This window comes from Metopolophium dirhodum, chromosome 1, assembly GCF_019925205.1.
Source record: "Metopolophium dirhodum isolate CAU chromosome 1, ASM1992520v1, whole genome shotgun sequence".
NCBI lineage: Eukaryota > Metazoa > Arthropoda > Insecta > Hemiptera > Aphididae > Metopolophium > Metopolophium dirhodum.
The window spans coordinates 50,372,891-50,400,139 of NC_083560.1; the positions used below are offsets into that span (position 1 = coordinate 50,372,891).

At 28.9% G+C, this 27,249-nt stretch overlaps 3 protein-coding genes across 3 annotated transcripts; 2 read left to right on the plus strand and 1 right to left on the minus strand.

Moving 5' to 3' along the window:
* The first annotated feature begins 1,149 nt into the window (after positions 1-1,149).
* On the plus strand, positions 1,150-5,279 carry LOC132939785 (zinc finger MYM-type protein 1-like). The gene is made up of 2 exons (XM_061007158.1): positions 1,150-1,246; positions 2,845-5,279. The coding sequence occupies exons 1-2, from the start codon at positions 1,150-1,152 to the stop codon at positions 5,277-5,279; spliced, it is 2,532 nt and encodes an 843-aa protein (XP_060863141.1).
* A 1,302-nt stretch (positions 5,280-6,581) lies between these two features.
* LOC132939792 (EF-hand domain-containing protein 1-like) lies at positions 6,582-14,758 on the plus strand. The gene is made up of 9 exons (XM_061007171.1): positions 6,582-6,629; positions 6,766-6,902; positions 12,134-12,350; positions 12,786-13,135; positions 13,329-13,519; positions 13,694-13,799; positions 13,865-13,988; positions 14,078-14,420; positions 14,571-14,758. Exons 1-9 carry the CDS (start codon positions 6,582-6,584, stop codon positions 14,756-14,758), a joined length of 1,704 nt encoding a protein of 567 aa, XP_060863154.1.
* A 6,392-nt stretch (positions 14,759-21,150) lies between these two features.
* On the minus strand, positions 21,151-26,572 carry LOC132934195 (uncharacterized). The gene is made up of 5 exons (XM_061000474.1): positions 26,279-26,572; positions 25,857-26,120; positions 24,351-24,550; positions 22,323-22,455; positions 21,151-21,375 (listed from the first exon to the last, which is right to left on the minus strand). The coding sequence occupies exons 1-5, from the start codon at positions 26,570-26,572 to the stop codon at positions 21,151-21,153; spliced, it is 1,116 nt and encodes a 371-aa protein (XP_060856457.1).
* Between the last annotated feature and the right edge of the window lie 677 nt (positions 26,573-27,249).

A 27,249-nucleotide genomic window follows, 5' to 3' on the forward strand; every position in this document is an offset into this window, starting at 1 on the left:
TTGGAGCTCATTGCGAAAACCATTCTAGTTTACGCGGCGAAAGATGGTGTATAGTGTATTCCACTGGGTCAGCGGGCTGGGAGCCCTGGCGAAACGGTGCACGTAGAACTGGAAACAGTCGTGTCCAGTCAGCGCATGCGTAATGTGGTAAGTCCGCGGGATCCTCAGTGTCGTCCTGTTCTCCCATCTCATGATGTCTGGGATTAAACAGCGGGTCCAAGCTGACTTCCTTTGCCACTCTGCGATGGTGATTTTCCTCTCCGCTTTATTGATTCTCGCCCAGATACCATCTTACATAATAATGACTAAATCACATTTTTAAATAAAACGACATCCATTCTGACTTAATAACTAGTTCAATAGATTTCATAGCAGGGCTTGCAAACGTTATAATAACGTTATTTTTGACTAAAAACGAAATTTTTAAACGTAATTATAACGGAAGGCTATAATCAAATATAATTAAATATCACAAAACAAAACATATCGATTACCAAAATATATTATATATCATTAAACAAAACGTTATTTATAGAATTTCATTGAACGAAAAATAACGTAAAACGAAATAATTTAAAATCCATTCGTTTCAAAATTATTTTGGTTTCGTAAAAATATTTAGTTATTAATAATACATTTAATAGGTATTAACACTATTCTAAATAACGATTAACGCAAAACTTGTATAACGTTTTAATTCTGAATAACAATAAACACAAAACTTATGTAACGTTTTAATTGTAAATAACATAAAAGGGATTTTTTTTTCAAATACAAGCCCTGTTACAAAGATATAGCATTTAGGCCTAAAACATTAACAACTACTGGCAAAAATCATTTGATTATAACAGATTCCACAATATCTAGTGATTATAATATGAAGAATTTCAATTTTTGAATTGAAAGTTTCAGGCCAAAAATCCAAAAATCCAGATTTTTTCAAACATCATGTATTTAATAACATACTTGACCAAAAAATAACAACTATTTCTGAACGTTTTAAAAAAAAACAAAAGAATTTAATGATACTTGAGGGTTTTTGTTTAATATTAAAGACAATAACGCGATATAAATGGTATAGATTTGTACAATAAAATTGAGACTGTAAAATCGTTATATTCAAAAAAGGATAGCTTCCCTGTGGACATTATGTTATTTATTAATGACGACAAGTTACAAGATACTTTACCAAACTTATGGGTAGCTTTAAGAACTTTGATGGAAATTCCAGTAACGACTGCAAATGGTGAGAGAAGTTTTAGTAAGTTATAGTTAATAAAAACTTACTTAAGATCAACAAATATAGATGACCATCTAAACAATTTGGCATTAATCAATATTGAAAATGATAAAGTCACTTAATCAGATCTGAATGAAGCAATAACAAATTTTAATGATTTCGAATGAAGAAAACATTTTTTTAAATAATAACAGTATGTAATAATAATACATTAATTTACAATAATAAATTGTCTAAGACAATAAAAATGTTTACTGACATAGAATGAACTAACATAATATACATTAACGTAAAATAAATGTTATACAAATATTGAAATATGTATTACCTGCCTATTATAATAATATTATATTGTATATTTAATTAATTTAATAAATAAATAAAAATGAATAATAATATCATATTTAATAATACTTGACGTTGACGTGTAGTTGTGTCCAAATTATTGTATCCTACACTCTATACATATAAGACATACAGTGCCGGATCTAGGGGGGGGCAAGTGGGTACTCTTGCCCCGGGCGCTGTTGGTATCAGGGCGCTCTTAAGATTATGAAAAATAAAAAAATAAGCTAAAAATATGTATAAATTATAATACTATATATTTAAACAGAATAAATAATATTAGATATTCGAATACGTTTATCTTTTGTTTATATTTTGGTCCGGCACTCCGGCGCGGTGTTGACATATTTTATATCATGGGTTTTATAATAGGTATTTACAATGTTAGAATGTACGATAATATTATTTTTATTGTTCATTTATTCATGTCGAATAGTCGACAGTAAAGTTGTTGTCACTGTTGTCAGATTCATTTCAACTCTACAGTTTTTTTTATTTTAACATTTCTTAACCAACAAAAAGATAATGAATTCAAAAAAAAAGCTTAGTGGGGCTGAAAATAGAAAAAGAAAACTGGAACTTGAAAAAAATGTACAAAAACTACCTAAGATCGTCAATTTCTTTTCAAAAACAGAAACCAACGGTAAGCAATTTTTACAGCTGTCAAAATAAATTATATATTTATAGTGAAATACTTAAATGTAATGAGTTTAATCAAGGTTATTTAAAACATGTTTTAAACATCTAAATAAAATTAAAATAAACATAACGTTGTTTCTACAGAGATTGTACATAATAAATTAATTGAAACAAAAACGGTATCAACTAATGATGTGGACCATGATTCAGATATCGATAAGAATATTACATAAACAGAAACCAACGGTAAGCAATTTTTAAACCTGTTAAAATAAATTATATATTTACCTATAGTTAAATATAATGAATTTAATCAAGGTTGAGATATTTAAAACAACTTAATAAAATTGAATTTTTATTTTATTGCAACAATAAATAAATAAATTTGTATTGTTTAGTAAAGAAATGTATACAATTTAGTATAGAATATTAAATAATTATTTGTTTTATTTTTAAATTTCTTATAAATCATTCACGTTTTAGATTTAAGTAGGTATTTTTGATTTTACTAATTTTAGTTATAAAATATATTGTAGCAGCTAATATATTAAGCTTAAATCGTATAAACTAACCAAAGGCCATCACAAAAATACCTTTTTAAATTTACCTTTAATTTATAGAAGTGATTCCTTCAAATTCTGATACAAGTTCATCAATATCAAATACAATTATTATACCCAAAGAAAAAAATAAACATAAAGTTATTTCTACAGAGATTGCACATAATAAATTATTTGAAACAAAAACGGTATCGACTAGTGATGAGGACTATTATTCAGCTATAGACAGGAACAGAACTAATTGTGATAAAGTAGACACCATAAACATACATTTTACTGATCTTGGTACATGGCCTTTAAATATTACAGATACACAAAGAACATATTTAGTGAAAATGAGGTACAATTATTCCGAAATTCATGATTTTAGTAATTCGGGAAGAGACGGTAGAAATGTTAAGTCTGACTGGTTTTATAAGATACTTATGAATGGAAAAAAAATAAAAAGAACATGGCTCAGCTATTCTTCATATAAAAATGCACTTTTTTGTGTACCTTGTAAATTGTTTACTAAAATAGAAAACTCATCCAACATATCACAATTAGCATACACTGGCTTAACAAATTGGAAAAAAGTTACCGAAAAAATTCCATTACATGAAAATTCACCAATACATAAAAAAAATGTGTGTTCTTGGACTTCATTGGAAATGGCATTGAATCACTGCGAGGGTATAGATACAGAATTGCAAAATTCTATAAGAAAAGAAGGTCACTGGAAATCCGTTTTATTGGCAATTATAGACATTATAATGCATCTAGCAATGGACGGAAGTGCATTTCGAGGATCTAATGAAATTATTTCTAGTGTGGGAACATCAAACCGAAGTGGAAAGTTTTTAAATTTAGTTAATCTAGTGTCACATTATCATGAACCATTATCAAAACATATTGAAAGACATAAAAAAGGTGGTCTTTCTTATTTTTCTCATGGTATTCAAGACGAGTTTCTAGAGATTATGGCAAAAAGAGTTAAAGATGAAATTCTTTCAAAAATAATAGAGGCGAAATATTATTCTATACTATTCGATTGTACACCGGACATTGCACATCAAGAACAAATGACCCAAGTTATTCGCTATGTTATACAAAACAACCAGAATGAATGCGAAATCATAGAAAGTTTTTTAAAGTTTGTGCGTGTGTACAACAAAACTGGTGAATCATTAACAGAAGATATATTAGATTGTTTGACAAAAGATAATCTTAGAATATCTGACTGTAGAGGACAATCGTTTGATAACGGGTCAAATATGAGTGGAAAAATTAAAGGAGTCCAAGCACGAATTATTGAAATGAATAAACTTGCAAGATTCATCCCATGCTCAGCTCACTCCTTAAATTTAATTGGTGTTAATTGTGCAAAAAGTATACCTAAAGTAGAAACATTTTTTGGCATCGTACAGAAATTATTTAATTTCTTTTCAAGTTCAACGCAAAGATGGGATATTCTAATGAATAATTTAAAATTGTCATTGAAAGGGTATAGTACAACAAGGTGGTCAGCTAAACATCGTGCAATAAAATCATTAAATACTCAACTGGATATGGTTTTTAAAAGCTTTGACGTTCTAAAACAAGAAAAATTATCAGAAGAAACAAAATTTGATGCAGATAATTTGATAAGATCACTTAAAAGTTTTTCTTTTATTTGTATGCTTACGGTTTGGGAAAAAATTCTCAGTGCAATTGACAGGATTAATATAATTTTACAAAAACCAAAATTAACAATTGATGTAGCTGTCAAACACCTGCAAAGTCTCCTTAAAATATTAGAAAACTTTCGAGAGCAAGGTATAAATGAGGCTTTCTTGGATTCAAAGAATAAAGCTGAAGTATTAGGCATAGAAACGGAATTTCCAAAAGTCAGATTACGAAAAAAGAAACTTTTACCCGGGGAAATTGCAGAAGATGAGTTTTGTAACATAAGTGAAGAAAATAAATTTTTAATAATGATTAAAAATGTTATTGACAATATCTTAATAGGACTACGTCAAAGATTTAAATCAATGGAAAATATTGCTCAAGATTTTTCATTTTTAGATCCAACAATAATTTATTCTTGGCCTATGGAAAACTTGAAAAGAGCGGGAGTCGATTTATGCAATAAATATGAAAACGACCTCAACAAAATTGAATTCATTTCAGAACTAGAGAGCTTTAAAGAGCATGTTTACAACATAGATGACGATTTAAAAAGAGCAACATTTTTTGAAATGTTGAATTTTATTTATAAAAATAAACTTCAAGATGCATATCCAAATATATCCGTTGCTTACCAAATATATCTTACAATGCCAGTTACTTCAGCTTCGTGTGAACGAAGCTTCAGCAAATTGAAATTAATAAAAACATATTTAAGATCTACTACGGAGCAAGCAAGACTTAATAACTTATCTATTTTATCCATAGAAAATAAAATTGCAAGACAAATCAATTATGAAGATATACTTAATGATTTCGCTGCAAAAAAAGCTAGAAAAGTTAATTTTTAAATTTTCAGATTATAATTTTTTTACTTAATTAAAATAATCAAGAGAAATTTTATTTAGGTTTTTGTTTTTATATTTTTTAATGGTTGTTAACTATAATATTGACTATGATCTATAATATTATAATATAATATGTTAAGACAACGATTTAAATAAAAAATATTTGTTATATAAAAATATACTTTTGATTTGTACCTGTTTAAAAATTTTTTTAATTGTGTTGACAACCCGCAAACCCTGACCCCTGTAGCTAATACTATGTAAGGGCGCTACATTTTTATTAGCCCCGGGCGCCAAATGTCTTAGATCCGGCACTGAAGACATATAACTATATAAGTAGGTAGTTTTAAACAAAACATATAATAATATGAATAAAAGTAAATATTTAGTATGGTGTAAAGAATATTTTTAAGGACGCCTTTTAAAAATTGGCCCGGGGTGCCATAATATTTCGGGCCGGCACTGGACTTATGTAATGTATAAATATATATAAATATAAATATAATATCTAAAATGTAATGTTACATCCAATAGCCACAGATAACTCAGATAACCCAGTTTAGTTCGTAAAAAAAAAAAATTTCAATCATTCAAAAATTCAGCATTGTAATAAATACCTTAACCAATTTTTGTTATGAATATGATTATAGATTTATGGATGGACATTGAATGTTTATGATGTGTAGTTAAAATTGAAATCGAAAGAATTGAATCGAAACAGTGACTATTTTTAATATTATTATTGAAGGAAAGGTTAAATGTAAAACAATACTTACAAAAAATTTTGTTACAGGTAATATGTTATTACGTAATTCAGCCGAAATCTTAATGACATTGAACGAAAAAAAAAAGTAATATTATAAATCTAGATAACAAATTTTATTGTATTCCTAAAAATACAGAAACATCCAAAAAATGTTGAACAATGATCGCTGTTGTAGGTATTGTATGAAAATATGATTGGTGATACCTTTACCTATAATTGTGTGTATGTAGATATTATGCAGATTTATGTGTTTTATGTTTAATTCCCATTTCCCACTATTTTCGATCTTAATAATAAATAATAATCTAATCTTTATCGTTATTATCGGTATAGGATGATAAAAAATAAAATAGGTACCTACCTAGTGTCGTTGTTGGATTTACAACATTTACATATTATTTATAACTGTGGTTTCCGATATATGGCTATTTTGCTCACCGAGTAACCAAGTTAAATTTATTAAACAAACATTAATAAGATTGATAACAATATAACATTGTTAAATATCTTAAACTGTATTGATAAAATATAAAACAAATATGGACGGTTTGCCTTTTATACCGGGATTTCGTTTTAATGACATAACAGTAAGTAACCATATCATAATAATGTCATTGAGTAGATTATTATAGATAGGTACCTTTGACAAATACATAGTATTTGGTATGAAAATACTATTTACACGAACTATTATGTTTTCATATTTGATTATGTTTGATGCAGAAACAATATTTCAATTTGAGTCCTCAATTCCAATGGAAAAACGGATATTCCATTCCCAAAGTTAAAGCAACGAGTATAGGAAAGAGTGTACTCGACGTTGACACCGTCTTGTATGGTGAAAAATTTGACATCACTGGGTACGTATAATAGGTAGGTACTAACATACAATAGGTAGATACCCAAAGTCTTGCGTATAATTATTGCATAATATAATATTATGTTGGAGCACGTGAGCATAAAAACTAACGGTTTATTAATAATATGCCGGTAGTCGTTGTGAAGTTTTGAGTAAAAGTACTCCAATACTTTAAACATTAAGTATTTTTTGTGGTAATTTAAATACTTAAATACTGATTTTTTTTTCGAACACTTAATTTTTATTAATAATATTTGGTTGGAAAAAAATTTTTGCTATTGCAATATTCGAAGAATAGTTTTGTTCTGACGTATTAGTGTGAGTGTAGCAACCACGATTTATGACCAAAAAAAGAACAAATATGACATGGACATGAAAACACAATCATTAATTAATTCATGATAAGCAAACTAAATAAAAAGATTATATAATATAGTATATTATTAAATATACTATGTTAAGTTAAATACAAACCTACAATAAAAACTAAAAGTGTCTAAAAAGTATTTGAGTAGTAGGTACCTACTACAGTACTACCTACCTATATCTTAAACACTTGAAAAAAAATGTATTTAATTAAATATTTTTTGAAAGTGTTCTTCACAACACTGCCTCTATGTCGTATTCTCTAAGCAGGTTCCTACTGGTTAATAACTTTACATTTTTATAACCAAGGGTCGAACCCGAGAGTCGTTTCAAACATTGTCGAAAAACGCGAATAAAAATTGAAACGGTACCTACATACATATGAATATAATTATATGAAGCAGCGATAATTCCATGATGGACTATATATTATTTAACCTACCTTTTATACATCTTATATAGTTACATATTATCATGTATAATAAAATAGTGAATATAGTATACGACACGATACAAATCGTAAGGTGGCGAAAACGCTTTACTAGGATTTAACAAATCTTATTGGTTCGCAAATTATTTTTATCAAATACAATCAATAAATAATAAATTCTAAACAATGATCGTATAAAAAAACACCAACAACACTATTCTATTGTACCAAGAACCTAAATAATGTATAACCGAATAATATTGACAACATAACAGGTATAAATGAAAATAATATTATATAAAATATTCATCTTAACAAAAATATTTATTTTTTATTTTTTGCTCTTTGTTAAATAATATAATACGGATTTTGATTTGGTTGGTTCTGTTTTTTAACTGATCTAAGACTAACTATTAAAGGAAAAGTGACAAATGTGGAATACAATTTTGTTTTTGATCTCCAGTGAAAATAATTTTTTTGTTATTTGAAAACCTTTAATATCATATTAATTTTAAATTATTATAGAATAATTTTCTTCTAGTCGTTAGAACTTAGAACACTTCAAGGTGTAGATTTTAATATAATAATGCTAACCTAAAAAAATTAAATTTTATCATTTAAAAAAAATGTGTTGGTAATATAGAATAGGGTATTAATGGAAATGAATTAAAATATTTGATTTTGTAATAATTGTCAAACTATAATAGTAATATACTGGAAGTTCTAATAAAAAAACTAAAAAAAATAAAATATTTGATGTCTAATGTTTACCATTTTAACATATATTTTTATTATAAATCAATTTAATAAGAATACAGTTCAGTCTAATAATAAAGAATAAAAATGAAGAAAAATAGAAGTATAGAAATGTATAATTATTTATATAGGAAATAGTATTCCATATTGAATGCAAACAAGTACCTACCTATTCCATATGTTCATAGTCAAGAATTTAACACAAAAATATAATTACCTACACTTTCATAAAATATTCAGACGTATTAAAAAGTAAAGAATTTATAATTTAAAAACTTTAACTAAGTAAAAAAATAACAATATATTGTATACATTATAAAGTTTCCATTGTTAGGAAAAACAAAAATATGTTTTGTTTCATTTGATAACAGTGCTGTGATATCAGCACCTACCATATAGGTAAAAGTTTGATAAAACCAATAACTAAAGGTCAAGTTTCAATAACATATGACATACAGCCCCTAGTAATTCATGACATAATTGACTAAGTATCTCTAGTAATTGTATGCATATTCCATATTCGTCACTTTTTCTCTTAGTCCAGTCAAATTAGCAAAAAGTTCGGAAATAATTAACTGAAAGTTGAATTTTGGTACACAAGTAGCTAATACCTTATTAATAAACATACTAAAACACATACACCTACTTCTTGTGCAGTTGTGCGTAGCATCCCACACCTCTTTATAGGGAAGCGTGCTTCTTTCATTAGTTTCACTTATAATTCGTCAACTGTTAAAGTTACAATAAAAACACTAATGACCAAAATTAAAGATCATACAATTTACTGTTAAAAACCAATATGTTGCGGTAGGTACCTATTATATTTTTAAAAAAGAAATGATGAATTTGTTTTATTCTTTTTAATCAAAAACCATCAAACATACGCTATAACATCTTATGAAAAAAATTAACGAGCAGATAATTTTACATAATATCACGTTAAATTGTTTCAACATTTTTAATCATTATAAGTTATACATGTGAAATAGTTATGTCTTATGTGTAATATAGATACCTAAATGATTGAATAATGAATTAAATATTAGTCAAAAATTATAAAACCAATACAAAAAAATTATAATATGTATTTTATTAAATTAAATCTTAAATATTTATCGTAATGATGGCTTGTAGATCCTGAAACAAAAATAATTTTTCATACTTAATATTTTCATGATTTTGTTCTATGGTATCTTCAAATATAAATATAATTCGTCCTCAAAATTGTCCTAGTCCTAGTCATCAATTATTGTAATAACCATGGTTGCTGATTCAAACATGACCCCCCCCCCCCCTTGAATGTGTATGCATGTCACCGAACATAGCAATCCCGCTTTCCGACAACTGCAATTTTGTCCACACGTTTTGGCGTAGGCACAACTTTACTTATGTTTTAAGAGGGTATCCGGTGCTTGTGATTTTTTTGTGATAACTGGACTTAATTTACCATTGTACTCTTTCCAGCCCCAATTCAGTACGTTTAGTTTATTTCCACGCCACAACTGTACGTGTAAGTATATGCATATATATTCTGTATAAATAATGTTCTTTTGCCGAATTTAAAGTTGGAGGAAGTCAAATTAGCTATACTTGCTTTTTGCTGGAAGCTACGGTTTCTTTGAAAACATCGTACGTATATTCATTAAACGATGTTATGTGTACATACTGGGGCTTTGTATAGTTTTAACAGGTTTTTTCTCCGATATGTGTAATGTCATCAAGTGACGAAGATTCATTATAAAATAACAATAATAAATCATTTAGTTCTGGTGCTTTTGAACGGTTTTTAAATGTTTTAGTTTTCTCTGCTGAAATATAGAAGACGTCGTATCCCACCCAACCAATTTGCATGGATAAACATAAAACGTAGGAATTTCATTTTTGAAATGCTCTTGCAGATTTCAACTAGAGTCTGATTTTGTTTCTGTTTTTCCTCTATCAGATTTTTCTAATATTATTGTACTTCTCGGAGAACTTAATGTCAACAAATGTATTATAACAAAGTACTATCATATTTGTGATATTTTGCTCTTCTATTTTTACCACAAAATTTAGACAAAAAAAATAACAAACTCTTTGGTATATGTTCCTTCTTTCACGTTATCCATAATTTGATTCGATGGAGGAAACGAATGAGTCTCAAAACAAAATATGACCTTATATTCTCTCGTATTATAGTAGCAGGTGCTTCGGCTATTCATAACTATTATTCTTCATCGTTTTATTTTTTATTATTATACCATGCATTTGTTAATAATTTAAATCCCGTAGTTAAACACACTACTGATTTCTTCCCACGATTCGTTGTAATAATTATATCGTTACCGCACTTATTTAAAAAAAATATTATCACACGTTCCTACCATTTTTTCATGCAATAAATGTAGACAAAATTGACATTCATTTTCAGTTTCCAAAAAATCACATAAGTTGAACAACGCGTTGTCAAATCTTCATCTTGTGGTCTCCCTTTTTCTTATTTCCAATAATTTTTGTTTGCAAAATTTTCGTTCACACCCATTATGATATTTTGTTTTTTGACTCTTCAAATCTTTACCCCTCTTTACCCCATTTATCATTTCTCTTGTTCCCCATGCAAATAATTCACTGTTTAAAGTGAAGGGTAGTCGGTAGATAGGTTGTGCCGTTATGGTATCTTGACGTTCCTTACTCAATTTCTTTTTTAATTATTTTAAACATTCGTTGTCGCAGAATAAACGGTTTTCTTTAAATTTATATATATTTTTTGAACGTAGCTTATCTTTGAAAGGGGAATTATTACTCGTACTTTTTGTTCATTAATATATTTTTATGGTGTCTGGTCTCGTATAAGTCTTTCGGCAATCTTTATGAATAAGTACACTTTCTAAATTCACTAATGACTTCTATTTACTATATCGAATCGCACATTACTCGATTTTATAATATTTGCTATGCCCTCAGCATTTATAGAAAGACATTCGCTTTCTATACTTGTACATTATCACATAATATAAAACTAAAGTTGGCGAATTTTATAAAAAATTATTAACTCGAAATCGTTGAATTAAAAACAATATAATGATACAATATAAAAACGCGGAAGATTATATGGACGTTTTTATAGTCTCTAATGTAACAGTAACAGTCACTAAACTACAGTGTACATTATAACTATATTAATTACACACCGATCAACTGTAGACCAACGACCCGGGGTCCCAAAATAAAGTTTGATAAGTGGGTGTACGAATTGCGTAAACGAATTGCGTCCAGCTTATCTAAACTACTACACGATTTGCGTCCGTACTATAAGTAAATAATACTTTTAGTTTAATACCGATTCACTTCTTACACTGAGAAAGTATAATATACACGTTATATAATCCAATGAGATTATTCATACGGTATAATTATACGACTTTTTACATATATATATAAGTATATAACTTATGGAGGCTACTCACAAAGGGTAGGTGTCAGGACTTTTAGTATGTTTATTAGTGAGGTATAATCTACTTGTGTAGGTACCAAAATTCAACTCTCGGGGAATTGGGTCCGAAATTTGTCGATTTTTTTTCTAATTTAATAGGACTATCTAGTAGATATTTGATTCAAGTCAAAAACTGAACAGTTCATAACATAACAAATAATAGGCAATTTTATTTCATAAATTTGTATGTTGAATTTACACTTTATAGTTACGATCCAACATTGACATATGGAAAAGCCAAAGACGATCCGAAACCAATTGAACTACCAAATTTTGTAAAGTTTGATAGAAAATGTCTTTCCTTCATTGGATACACCAAAGATACCGTAGATAACTCACCACTGGTGACGTTTCGAGTGCGCAAAGTTAAAATTACATACTTCTTGGTTGATGACACTATTGCCATCGTGGAATCCGCTGTTAAGGTTAGTTATTTTCTTTACTATAATTCCTAAAATATTTACTCCTCAAATTCTATAGGTATTCTAGTTAAGAATAGCTAGCAAAATTATATGTTTTAACGCACTGTATAGCCGCTGCACACTATGTTAACTTATTATATTATTTATATATAATATTAACTAATATTAATCATTCGGTGTTATGCTTAAATTAAATTTTTTTTTAGTAATGTTAAAATTTTGTTTAATCATAGTTGATAAAATAAAATAAAATACCAAGAAAATTACTTTCAGGACATTTTTAATCGTTCTCCATTTTACCCAACTGAGTAACTGACTATACCCTATTTTAATTTAAAATTAAGCTATCGTATAAGGTAAGGTATAACAATAATAATATGATACGCTATTATAACTATTATAGGTAGATTATATAATATATTTTTTTTCATACTGCAGAACGCGGGTTATGTCCAAGGATGTGTTCTTAAACGAGGCCAGATACCGAATCCGCACCGCGAAGGCAGGTATTGGCATTGGTCCGACTTCAATGTCGGAGATGAAGTTAGTTTCTACGGAATCATTTACAAGTTGTGCGGCTGCGATCAGTTCACCAGAAAATATTTAACGAGCATGGGTGTGGTGGTGGCTGATGATGAACCAGTGATCGAGGACCCTTACATCGTAATTAGACAAATGACACTGCAACGGGAAACCGAAAAATCTAAAATGTCGAGTTTGGCATCCAACGGTAGATTTGCCGAGGAAAGGCTCAGAAACTTTTTTAAATACGACGCGATGGCACTGAGGTATGTTTAACTTATGTTTAGAATTATGAAGACAACTCAATGATAATATTATGTACTTACAATATCACACACATCATTACCGACTCGCATTTAAGTGTTTGGGAGCGATGGCCATTTATAACAATAACTTGCTACATTTATTGGATATCATAAAGTTGTACAATAATAATTGACTTTTTAAAACATTTTACAGGTTTTACGCGACCTGGAATAGTGACATTTCGGATTCCACAGAGGATAAGTACTTCGTAATCATTTATTACCTAACCGACGATATGTTAGAAATTAGCGAATCAAAAACCATGGGTAATAAATGTGAGCTGAATCAATCTGGTATGTTTTTAAGCAAAATTAAACTACCTAAAAATTGGTCAAATTTACCATGTAAGTAAATATACTTTTCCATTACCTTAGTACCTAACTACAATCGTCATTAGTCATTATGTAGTAACCCTATATTTATTTATTATACTATATTTAAACAAAATACTATAGGTATTAAGATATTAGTTTGAATAGATGGGTTAGTTTACTTTCTCGATTTTTTTCAATTTCCAGCAAACTTTCCATCTATTTATTTAGAAGCAGGAGTTGATGAATATCAAGAATATTATGGAATAAAAGATTTCATAATAGGAAATACAATAGATGTATTGGGTCGTAGGTGTATAAGCCAAGCTATTAATTAGTCAAAGGTCTTAAATATTTAAACTTTTGTTCAATTTTCAGATTTATACTATATGACTGTGATCCGTTTACTAGAGATTACTTCAAAGACATTTTGAAAATTATTCAACCTGAACCCATCCAACCAATAAAACTAAATGACAGTAATTTAACTGTGAATCAAATGGTACCTACCTAGTTATTGTATAGTAAACCAACTGTATAAAGTATTTTTTAGTAATTTTGTTTTTTTTTATGATGGTCATAAACTACTAGGCGATACCACCTCACACTGGTATTGGTGATCCAGACGATACGCGTCAGAATTGTTTATCACTTGTACCTAAACCACCGAGAACTTTGGACTTTGTTACGTTCGTGCTGAACGCAAGTAATAAACTCAGGTATAAATTGAAGATGGTACCTGTGTATGAAATAGACAACCTTCGTGATTTCATCATGGAGTTTTGCCTCGGCAACGATCAAATGTGTATAGTTGAATTAGCTAGTAAAAATAGTGGATTTATTCAAGGACGGTTCATGTCAGCTTCACGATTACGGAAACCTGGTACCAGTGTAGATGAAAATCAGTTCTATGGGCCCAAAGATTTTGCTATCGGTAATATAATATAATCATACAATTTATTACATTTCAGAATTACGTACCTACCTTTTAAGTAATAATACATTTATACAGAATAATTTTTATCGATTACTTGATTATAAAATCAAATTCTGCCAGTTATAAATTATAATATTTCTGTTTTAGGTGCGGAATTGTATGCAAAAGGTTTGGTATTCATAATTACCGAGTTGGACTTGTGGTCGTACAATTATATGAATGAAAACAAAGATATGTTTACACAAGATGCGATTGATGGAGCTAAACGGTTTTTGGAGAGCAAAAATTTGCTAAGCATTGAAGAAAACGTAGACGTGGACGTGGACGTCTCATAATAGGGATGTTAAAATACTAGTGTACGGGAGTACAAACATTTTATCGGCTACCTAATTTTTAACTTAGGTAACTTTTTGTGTTCAACAATAAACTTCAATAAATATTGTCAAAAAGTTAAACATCATGCTTATAATTACAATGGCCCAGGTACTAAACTTCAAAAAACTATATAGTAATGTTTACTGAGAGCTATTATTATTATGAATAATTAAATGATAATAAGTGATTGTGATAAATAACAATGAACGCTCTTGTGTTTTAAGCTTTTTATTTTTCTTCACTTATGTAGACTAAATGTGGTCATTTAATCAACGTGCCTTGCTTTGCTTTATAATTTACCCATCACTGTTCGTTGTACATGTTTCCAAATTCAGAGCTCGAGTTATTGTTTGTTTTTCAAGACATGCTTTTCACCGCTGTCTCATCTACAAAACTCATGAGTCTCCCTTATCATTTTTATTTCTATTGGCTAAGTTTTTATCACCCAAACCAAGTCTAGTGAATCGCTGTTAGCTGTTTTCCCAGCGAATTGAACGCTAGTTATCATCATACCCAGTTGTTTGCTGGCTCTTTATATGTTTGGTTTCCCTAAATTATATTAAGGGATGATCATAGATATGAGTTCCATATTTTGGGATAACGTTAGCAACTTGATATACAGATATCAATCTTTATCTGCTTTATATATTCGGCATACTATCTTCTCCAACTATCACCCGATCTATTCCAAATTCGTCTTTAACCTCTTCCAAAGCTTCTTCTGATCGATTACTACCAAGCCATCTGTTTAAAAATACACAGTATACTCCGACCGACTAACTACAACATTATCTAACTTATGTTAGTTAAACAAAACGTAAAATGTGATTATTTCTGAAAACAAAGCACTCTGAGATTAACTGATATCTTGTACTGATTCTTTGGCTTCACGCTTTGATGTTCTGTCCACAGAAATCTATGATACATGCATCAGGCTTAATATCCTTAATGCAAGGGTCTCTATCTTTGAATCTAATACCTATTCCTACCTACCACTGACACCATCTACATCTATCACCGAGGTAATTCAGGAGTTATCTGAACGCAAATGATGTACAGTTAGTATTATCACCCACGACCTCTCAGAGTCAAAGTCTTCCGATTTTTCTACTAAAATCAATGACAAAAAATAAAACTTCCCATCCACACTTTCAAAACAATTAATTTCCGTGACTACTGATTTTACATCCATACGCCTAGACAGATTACCATAATCTTTTCCACGTTCCCTCAATGTTAATTTTAGCTGCCCCGAAGAAGCCTTTCGTTTTTAACCGCTATTTTTTCTGCCAAATTACACTTTCCATGTGAAATTTCATCAAATAAAAGTTTATATTGCCACAGGACACTCCTTAAGAAATACAAAAATATCAGAGATTTGAAGATATGGTTCTTAGGTAGGTAAGTATACTTAAAAATTCTAAAAATCAAAATTTGAATAAATGTATTATTAAAAAGTAAAATTGGGGGGGGGGGGTGAGCATGCTTAAAAATTACCCGGTATATTTTTACATTTTAATTTTTAATTTTTTAATGCAGAAAAGTCAAATAATTGCATTTAGCTTTGTTGAAAAATATTAAAAATGTGTTTAAATAGTATAATTTATACTGAAATTTGTTAAAACCACCATTGGAATAATTTTTTTAGCAAATTACTCATGTTCCTATAAACTAATAATATACTCAATTGTATGTAACTATAAAAATAAAAATAAATTATAAAACAAAGTTATTACAAAATAATAATACTAAAATACTAATAGTTATAAAAACCTATTATGTTCCTATAAGGATTTAATTTTAAATTTTTATAAGTGATACTATTTTTAAAACATCGTTAATTATACTTATTTATACATCATAGTACCTATATTTTTTTTTATTAATGAACCTAAAGCTCCAAATATTATTAAATAAATATAAATTATACAATAATACAAAGTATTGATTAGTACCAACCTATTTTTAAAATATATTTTATTATCCTCATTTACGACAATTCGATGTGTACAAAAACTATGAAACCCCTGTTATTAATATTTTTGGGGTAAATTATAAGTTATCTTCCGTAATATTTATTTATAATTATAATTTATAAGTAACCAATTGGAAATTACCTACTTTAATGTTAACTAATGCGTCAAGTAGGTAAAATTGTAATGTATAATAAGTGTATAGGTAGGTACTTACTTTTGAAGCGACAATTAAAAAACTAAAAACTGATAGGTTAAGTTTATTGTTTGAAATTCGGACTAAGATAGAGAGAACTGGAAACGAGAAACTTTTTAGTGGGCTCGAGCCCTGAAGTGCTTTGGGCGATGGGATGAGTAGGTTCATTTCTTTTCATTGAAGACATTTAGCCTAAGTACAATTAAATATGAATCCCTAAAGTGTAAAATGTTCTTAACACATTTATAATATTAAAAAGATGCGATTTTTATAGATTTGGAACCACAGTTATCTACTCAGGTAAGCGGTCACAACGTTTTCGCTGGTTTAGAAGTACGGCGACCATGGTGAACTAAAAGTGCTAGTGGTCACAGCACGCATATATTAATTGTATGTTAATGATAGTAGATATACAGAAATTACAACGATTATAGTTAATTAGTAACTATACCCAAGTATGTTTTACACGAATAAATACTTGAATGTAAAAACTATTAAAATATATGCATTGCATTTTATTTGTCTTATAATTAATAACTAATAAGTCATCTTATCTTATTTTATGGTATATTCTTCAAATATACAGCTATTATAATAATATAATATAATACTTAATATAATATAGCTACCTTTATCTTTATATATAAATGTGAAAATGAAAACCTTTGAGGCCTAGTGATCCTAGTCCTAATAATAAAGTATCATTGAACACAATTTTTATAAATAACGATAGATTCTGTGATTTTCCATTATTGCAAAAAGTGAGACGACGATTGTGAAAATAAAATATTATTTTATATTTAAAGAAAAAATAGCAACAAAATTTAAAAAAAAAATGTTTTTGTTGAAAGACTCCTACAAAAAATGTTGATATTCTGGTTGTACCTAGTAATAAGTTAATTTTTGTATAATCACAGTTTGAAAAGCCAACACATATTTGTGGTGCTAAGGTAAATAATTTCATACTAAATTGCTCCTAAATATCTTATATAGAAATGTGAAAATGAAAACCTTTGAGGTCTATGTTCTCGAAAACTACTGAACCGATCATTATGATTTTTTTTTTTTAAATTGAAGGGCTCATCGCGGAGAAGGTTTATGGCATTTGATCGATTCTCTAACTTAATAAACAAAGGAGTAATCAATTATTATAAATAATGGCCTGTTACGTAGTAATAAATAATAATAAATCAGTATTATTCTCAACTCCTATAACCCATAGCAACCATTAATAAACAACAATTTCTATCGTAAATCTCAAAATTCCTGTTTGAGAACCTACCAGGGGTGATCAATTCCCTTTTTAAATTAGTCTATGACACTCACAAAGAATGTGGCTTTCTATTGATGAAAAAATTTTCGAAATCGGTTCAGTAGTTCCCTCAACAATAGTAACTAACAACTCCTCTTTATATAATAGTATAGACTAACTGATTCGTTGCCCGTTAAATGTATTAACTCTCATGTTCCAGAGTTTAGTCTGTATAGTTATAGTCTGTGTATTTATATAGTTAGATATATATATAAATTAATGTTTGTGGGTAGATTGGACCTCTGGGAAGAAGATAGATTAATTTACAAAGGGTTAAATTTGTTTTTTTTTTTATTCATGGGATTTTAGTACAGTTAGGTTAGAATAGGATTTTGTATAAATTGATTATATTAATCCACTGTAGGTGGAATTAAGTAAAAACGACAAACTCGGTATAACTTTAATACTTTAGAGTTATACACTAAAATTATACACTTGCGCACAAACAGCACGGGGTCCGCGATCTGCCGCAGGTAGATTGCCTACCTGATAATGTATTGCTGTGAATCAGAATTTTTATTCCGGGCAACGGAAAAGTTAAGATAAATTTTGAAAACCATACACCGAATATTAAATAACGAATTGAACAAAGTTTGAGTCATATAGAGTTGATACATTTAACGGGCAACGAAGTGCTCGGGATCAGGTAGTACATTATATATTTAAACATTTTATTGTGGAGATAAAATAAATACTTACAAAGCTATTTATTTTCTCAAAAATTCTATGGTTTTCACAATTTAATAACTAAGGTTTTGTCGAAGGTTATTATGCTAATCTAATATGACGGACGTCATAAATAACACACTACTCGTTTACATTGGTAAATCGATAATAACTTAGGAATGACGCACAAACGAAAAAAATTGCAGCACAAACCAGCACTAATGAAAGCCATGGGTTTAAATTGCAAATGTTGAATGGGCGGTGCCAGGGTGTCCCCAGCACCGCCCAAGGTAAATCACTTAAAACTTAGGAATGAATCGAGCACAAATGAAAGGATTTGCAGCACAAACCAGCACAAACGGAGCACAAACGAAAGCCCTGGGTTTAATTTCCAAATAATGAATGGGCGGTGCCGGCGACATGGACCCTTTACATTGTATGTAATATGCTTATATTTAAAATGCAATCTACTGACTTTCCAATTAAATAACTTACTGTACAATACACAAATGAGTTTTTAAATTAACAAACAAAATAATAAAATATTAAAAACAGATTATTTAATATGCAGTAGGTATTGAACTGTTAGTAATTACTCGTAATTTTGAAAATCATTATAACCTAAACTTAATAGGAACAAATTAAAAGTTAGTTTTTCTAAGGCACCTATTATTAGGGCACTATAGATACTAGGTATGCTATTCTGCGATTAATAATGTTATGCGAATATGAATTTCCCCCCTTTATTTTATAATTTTATCATTGATAAATGAGTCGCAAAATGGTGGCATAGTATACCCATTATATGTAGAGCCTTACTATTATACCTTGGGTAATGGGTATTAAAAAATAAAAGTGAAATAATTAATATTTTATCAATTCATTTTACCAAGTAGATAGCGTTATATGTTCACTATGTATGGATACTATAATTATTTGGTAGGAAGGGAAGATTTATCGTGTATAAGGTTAAGGTAGATTTAACGTGGCATTTGTTGCCTCCTCGTTACTCGGCCATCCTATCAGTTTAGTCCATTCTGTCTTAGTCCATGGTTTTAAAATAACTAATAATGCAATTTTAACAACAAAAATGTATTAATATGACCTTAAAATATTATAAATAAATTAGTACACAATCCCGAAAAACCATGTTCATCACTACCCAATACAACTAAAATGTCATTATCACTAAAATAATTATGACTTCCATTAATGTTATTTTCATTTACCCTTATTTACAATTAGCACACATGACCCTGATATAAAATTTATTTACACTATGAATATAATAAATAATTTATACATAGGTACTTATGTACCTAGTTTATTGTAAAATTTAAGGCTAGGCTGCCGAAACAATTTCCTTAGACCAAATTATTTCTTTAGTCTATACTCATTGATGGAAATTAGGGGGAGTTGGGCATAGCCGCCCAAAAGTCGTGCTATCCACCATAAAAACGATTGAAAAAATATTTTAATTACGAATCTTGTTCATAAAAAATGGTGGTATGTAGTTAGATTTATAATAAAAATAATATGATTGAATATGTACATATAATTCTCTATCTTCAATGAATAATTTTTGTGTACGCCAATCACGACCACTGGCTATAGTATACTATAAAAATTAATTTTAATACGTAGAAAATCCCACTGTTGATTACCATAGTGGTTGTGATCAAACTAAGCACCTATAGGTACTACCTATATTGTGATTTTCAAACTCATAATTTAGGTATCAGAGGCGGCTCCAGGAAGGACTAGGCCCCCCAAGCTGTATTTCTAAACAGTTGTATACTATCAAAAACAAAATTACAAAAAAAAATTATATTATAATATCGACATTTTCTGATAATTATTACTTTCATAGTTTCATCCCCCCCCCCCCCACCCCAATCATGTCCTTGGAGCCACCACTGGTAGGTATAGGTACTCAAAACACAGAATAAAAATACTTAGATTTAAATTAAATATATCAAGCAACTTTCTTGCCAAAGTGCTGTTTACGATTTAAAAAATACTCAATACATACATTATACCTATATCAATTGTATCAATTTAATATATTTTGTGCTACATTTTTATAAATTATTGATACAATATCATAAATTCATTAACACATTTAAATATACAACATACGAATATGTATATGTATATAAATGTAAATATTTATTTGTTTTAGAGACTCAACTTGGTTTTTCTACATTATTGAATGCATGCACCTAGCTGTTTTTTTATTATCTTTATTTCGGACAAATCTTGACGTAAGTCGGCCAAAGTCTTTTTAAATATTTTATCTTTTTTCATACTGTCGAAATAATCATTCAAAAGTAGAGGATTTTCAGTAAAATAATCTGATTTACGTCCTTTTTTTAGTAGGTGATCATGCTTCTGGTCATGTGCCTTTGCTTTGACATGCCGTCTCCATTCCTGTATGAATAATATTAAGTGTTACTGAAAAACCATTTAGTATACTAAATAGATTTAGATATACATATACATTATACATATATGTATGGCTTTATATCTATATCTTATATAGTATTGTAATTTGTATTATATACTTCTAGATATTATAATAATGGGTGCCCCCCCCCCGTGCCCTTCGAAAATGTTACGTTCATTTTGTCATTAACCTCTTAAAAATAAATAAAATAACAATAATGTAAATATATAATTTATATGCTACATATAGAAGTAACTATGTCAGTCTTTAACTTTTTTCTATTTATTGTAGAGATATATTTTTTTTAAATAATGCTAGGTAAATATTAGAAATCCGCAGTCATATTTTACTATGGATTAGGTATTAATATAGGGTTAGGTACTAGGTAGGGTATATGTTTGACCTATACTGTCAACATAAAAAAAAATTAAGACTTGTTTTTCTTAATAGTTTAAGGTGACCATTTTATAGAGTTAATTACCTAAATATTTTAAAAGTTAGGTTCTTTTCGGAAGTAGATAGAGGGATTGAACACGATTGCAAACGGTCTTTATCGGTCGCATCTTTTTGAATAACACGATTTCGAACCTTTTACCTGCTAAATTTCATACAAGTATCGTTATACTACCAATTACAAAATAGCATAATATTAATTTATATAATTTTACAAACACTATTAAATACACTACCTATAACTTAACATTTTATCGTAATATCCAAATTGACCAAATTACACAACATAATAATATAATAATACAAAATATATATAATAATACATGAGCGTCCTTTATTTATTTGTTCGAAAAAAATTTGATTCGGATGAGGAGGGGTTTTTATGGATTTAACACTAAACTTGTTTATTTTATTTAAAAACAAGTTATCTTATTAAATATTAAACTAATGTATAACATATTTTTTTGAAGAAACTTACATCTTTGATTTGTTTTAACTCAGCCTCATTTTTATCCTTTTCTTCTTTTAAACCAATAAGTTTTTTGTCAATATCAGGAATTTTCGATAGTTCAGATTTAAGTACTTTAAGAGTTTGGGTTTTGATATTTGTCCTTGGAATAAAAAATAAATGAAGAAACTTGAAACTTTTCATCATTAAATATTTGATTTTTTGATATATTGTAGAATGCAATTTTCAATTTTTACATTTATATACTAACCACGAATCAATTCACATCATTCTACAGCAGGTCATAGTTTTTGCAAAAATTAATTCAAGTAAACGAATTAAGAAAATACTAATATTATAACTATACTATTCTTAGAAATATACTCGGTCAGTCGTAAATTGACCCACTTTTTTTGGAAAACGTTGTGACAATACAGGGGGATTCAATACCGTTATTTTCTGTTTTTGTCTAACACACGCGTGACATAGTATTTTAGGCGTGTTTTTTGCCAAACATTCCAATTGATCTAATGAAGCGATAAGAATTCTAAAAACCGATTTGAATTTGTCGTCAAGTCTACTTGAAATCACTTTTCCCACATTTTTGATTTTATCTTCTCTGAAAATTGAAATATAACAATTTTTAAATACTCTTTTTTAATATGACATTTTTAGGAATTTAGGAGATAATATCAAAAATGTGGGAAAGTTAATTTCAAGCAGATTTGACGATAAATTCAAATCTGTTTTCGGAATTCTTATCGATTAGATCAATTGGTATGTTTGGCAAAATAAAAGTCTTAAATACTATGTCACGCGTGTGTTAGACAAAAACAGAAAATCAAGGTATCGAATCCCTTTAACTGTAATTCTACAGTTTAACATCGCGAAACACCATGGTGTATACGTAATGAACTTACGGTGTACAGAGTACCTATATAGACGGATGTTAAAACCATTGGTTTCCTTCGTCCGATATAAATATATTATATACCTACATATTTTTTTTTTAATTTCCCAACTTATGATCCAGTTGAATATTGAAGTTTGTGACACAAATAATCAAAATATAAAAAAAAATACAGTAAAACCTCATTAAACGGAATCACTCGGTACGACGGTTTAAACTGATTTTTTTTGTTAAAAGGAGTTTCCGTTATAAGGATACTAAAAATACTAAATATAGGTTATACGTAGGTACATGACTGTTGTTAAATTCCATTGCAAAGAAATTTCCATCTAAAGGGCATCAGTGGGATCTCGTAACAAGTAAGTTTTACAGTTTTACTGTATACAGTAGTTATAACTAAAACAAACAAAATATACCTAAGTAATAAGAATGTCGAAGAATGTTGTAGGTCAGAACTTTGAATGCCGAACAGATAATGAACATTATTGGATAAAATACTTCATGGATTATTATCCAATGAACATAATGTCTAATGTTATTGTATAGGTACCAATAACAAATTTTCCAAAAATAAACGTATGGGTTTAATCTTTGACTTAATTTTTTTTATCACCTGCCACAATTTCAGATAATACATAAATATATCTTAAATTGTGTTGGCTGGTTATCAGGATAATTATTTGTTATTAGTTCTTACTATTCAGCATGAAAAATAATTCGGAAAATAATACAAAATACACGCAAAGGTAATTGCTGTCGGATAGTAGCGTATCGACCAACGATTAGTGGGAAGAGTCACACTGTTTCCTATCGATACAATTACCGGCTATCGTGGTTAGAATATTCATAAAACATAAATAGGTGTGTACTTAAAGTAATAGGTACCATATATTATTCATATTACGAATTGCGGAAATCTAAACTAGAAAAATAAAGTCCAAAGGGATCTCTACCCCAAATCCGCCTCACCGTAAATACGCCAGTGATCTTCATTCCTGGAATTATTAGATAGAATTATTTTCCGTTCCGTTTTTAAAACAATTGTGAGGGGCCAAGTTCACGGGCCCGCGGGACCAAAGGCTCAACCAGCGAATGTCCATATTTGCTCAGTTAAATCAGTTAAAGTAATAGAAAAGAAAATTACTTACATAGATTCTATACTATTTTTAAGCTTTTCATTTTTATTTGATAATTCCTGGTATTCAACTATACTGAACGTGCTTGGTGCCAAATATTCAATTTCTGTTTTTATCTTTTTACATTTTTGTTTCTGTGCAATAAATTCCAAGCGGGCTTTATTTAATTTGATATCCTGTCGTTTACAGGTTTCAATCAATTCTTCTACATCCTGTAATTATTTAACATAAGTTAAGTACATTTTAGACTTATGTTACAACTATAAATATCTCTGATATTCTACCAAATAAAATTATTTTTGTGACAACATATTGTATGTGAAAAAAAGAATTTATCGAATTCTATACTTTTTTTAAACTTTTATTTAAAATTAAACAATCTATACATATGTTGTATAATAAGTTTAATTTATAAAGATAGAAAAGGGGTTAGCAGAAAGGCTTCATTGGAAAAGCCACCCGGCACCCACTGACGACTTAAAGTTAAAGTTGGTGGAGTAAATAGGTCACGCACGCCAACATTTTTCAAAAAATATTTTGTGTTGGTTACAGGACATTGGTTTTGGTTAGATTTTTACTAGTATATTTCGATGGTCGGAGAGTGAGTTTTGGTAACACAAGTAGGATTTAATAACAGTTTTTAGCATTGTATTCATTTTTTACTCTACACACACATTTTGTTTGCCTCTGTGTTATGTTTCAGTTAGAGTAAATTATGCCCATAGGGATTTTCCGTATCTTGTATCAATCGACGCAGTTTTTAAAGCCGTTCCAGGTCACAGTGTCTACTAGCTATCTACTCCAACCTAGTTTTGTAAAAAGACAATTTAAATTCCTAAGTGCGTATCGTAGTGCATGATTATATTATAATATCTCACTACAAGACATCGCAGTGACGGTGTCCTTTGGTCACCCGATTAAATTACACCACTCAAACATAGACCTTATATTGATAGATATGGTATTAATTACAGCGGGCACACGAAGCTGCGCTGATCAATGTGCGTATTATATATCACTTACACCATACATGTGCGCATAACTCAACCACAATAATGTTTTATACTCAACCTCACATATACTTACTGTGCATAATTGTATAGATTGTATATTTCATATTGTAAAAATACTAAAAACAAAAAAGTTAGATTTAGTTTAGTATGGAGTGAAAGTTTTGATTTCGTATTAAAGAAATATCTAAGAATACCATGTTTAGCTTGTGTTTGAAGTTTTGAGAATGGTGGGCCCAATTTAGTTTTTTTTTCGAAATACCTTCAAGATATTTTTTGTCTAGTTAAGTTGATAGATAGATTAAATGTAATTTGGAGACAAATTTGGTGCTTGAGAGTAAAAGTGATATGTGGCCACATTTACTTTTGTTTATACGTTATTTTTATACTCTATTGACTATTTATTTCCAGTTTTGACACCAGATTTCCATACGAGAAAGGTAAGATTAGGTGATTGGATTAAATGCTGTAGTTTTAAAAAAAACTAATTTTAAACCATTAAAGTTACGTTGTGAGTGAGTTTTTGCTGTGTCTTGTCATATATCATGCCAACGGCAGTTTTTAATTCTAAGTTATACTGGTTTTCGGTGAGTTCTGCACATTCTTTGCGTTTCAATTCCAAGTATTCAGTATTTATAGTTAACTTTTCGTTTAAATCATGTTTTCGTTTGACTGCCGCTTCTTTTTTATTTTTGAATTCCATCAATAGCTTTTCATAGTGTAGTTTGACTTCCTCTTTTGTTCCATATCTAATCGGTACATCAGATTCACACTATTAACAACATACCATAATTATTATTACAATAAGTATATAATATATTATTATCTATACTTATAACATTCATTTTATTTGATCATAATAAATCTACAATGATGACTTTTAACTCACCATCCCCCCCCCCAAAAAAAAAGAACCTGATAAAAACTCACCAATCCCTTATCGATCTGTTCGGTCAGGGTGATAAACACTCTAGTTTTGCGGTGTTTGAGGTCTTGTAATTCGATCCTCAGGTTTTCTAGGCGTTCAATAGCTAGCTTGATTTGTTTTTCGTCATTAGCATAATCAATTTGCTCATCGATAGTGGTTTCATAAGACTCCAAATCAGGAGGAATCTGGTGTTCATCTGATTCTAATCCCAACTGCACTTCTTCCTGTTCTCTCTCCCACCACTGTTCATCCAGTGGTTCATCATCGATCTCATTGAACTCATTGACACTTGACATTTGAAATCAATCAGAAAAAATAAGTAAGTACTCAGAAAATAATAAAATACACAACAATAATTTTTATTTATTTTATTTTCTCGTCGGTATGTAGATAACTGTTGTTATACAGTGCCACAGTAAATATTATATATAAATAATACACTATGTAAATCCTACGATAAATTAACCATTATTGAAGTTCTTTGAAACAGAAACCCCCTTTCAAACGGGGAATGTATAATATATTACTAAGTTAATAGTTAATACTATTTAGTAGGTATTATTTAATACAAAAGTTCTGTAACTATAAAAGCTCCTAGTTAAAATTAGTATGTTATTATTATTTCGAAAGGCAGGTAGCTGTTTTTCTAAGATTAGAAGAAATTATAATTGACAATAGTTTATAAAATACCTATTTTTCAATAATTTTATAAATGAAGGAATTTAGGGATATATGTCATTATAGATTGGTGCAATACGTTTCATATACTATACGGTATCCTCGTAACAGATCTTAAAATTATCCAATTAATCACGTAAATATATATATTTATACATAGGTACAATATTCAATATTTTACAAATGGTATAAATGGTATAAATGTTACAATTGTTATAAACGTATTAATTGCCTGTAATTGGTATTTGGTAAACGATGTTAAAAATATATTTTATTAGAAAATAAAATGATTTGA

Bases quoted from the DNA above. Each gene is read 5' to 3' on its own strand.
- LOC132939785 (XM_061007158.1), top strand. From the start codon at position 1,150: ATGTTATTTATTAATGACGACAAGTTACAAGATACTTTACCAAACTTA. The intron at 1,247-2,844 runs GTGAGAGAAGTT...TTTAATTTATAG, and splicing joins TCCAGTAACGACTGCAAATG to AAGTGATTCCTTCAAATTCT.
- LOC132939792 (XM_061007171.1), top strand. From the start codon at position 6,582: ATGGACGGTTTGCCTTTTATACCGGGATTTCGTTTTAATGACATAACA. The intron at 6,630-6,765 runs GTAAGTAACCAT...TGTTTGATGCAG, and splicing joins TTCGTTTTAATGACATAACA to AAACAATATTTCAATTTGAG. The intron at 13,136-13,328 runs GTATGTTTAACT...AACATTTTACAG, and splicing joins TACGACGCGATGGCACTGAG to GTTTTACGCGACCTGGAATA.
- LOC132934195 (XM_061000474.1), bottom strand. From the start codon at position 26,572: ATGTCAAGTGTCAATGAGTTCAATGAGATCGATGATGAACCACTGGAT. The intron at 26,121-26,278 runs GTGAGTTTTTAT...TGTTGTTAATAG, and splicing joins AACAGATCGATAAGGGATTG to TGTGAATCTGATGTACCGAT. The intron at 24,551-25,856 runs GTAACTTTAATG...AAATAATTACAG, and splicing joins AGCAAAAACTCACTCACAAC to GATGTAGAAGAATTGATTGA.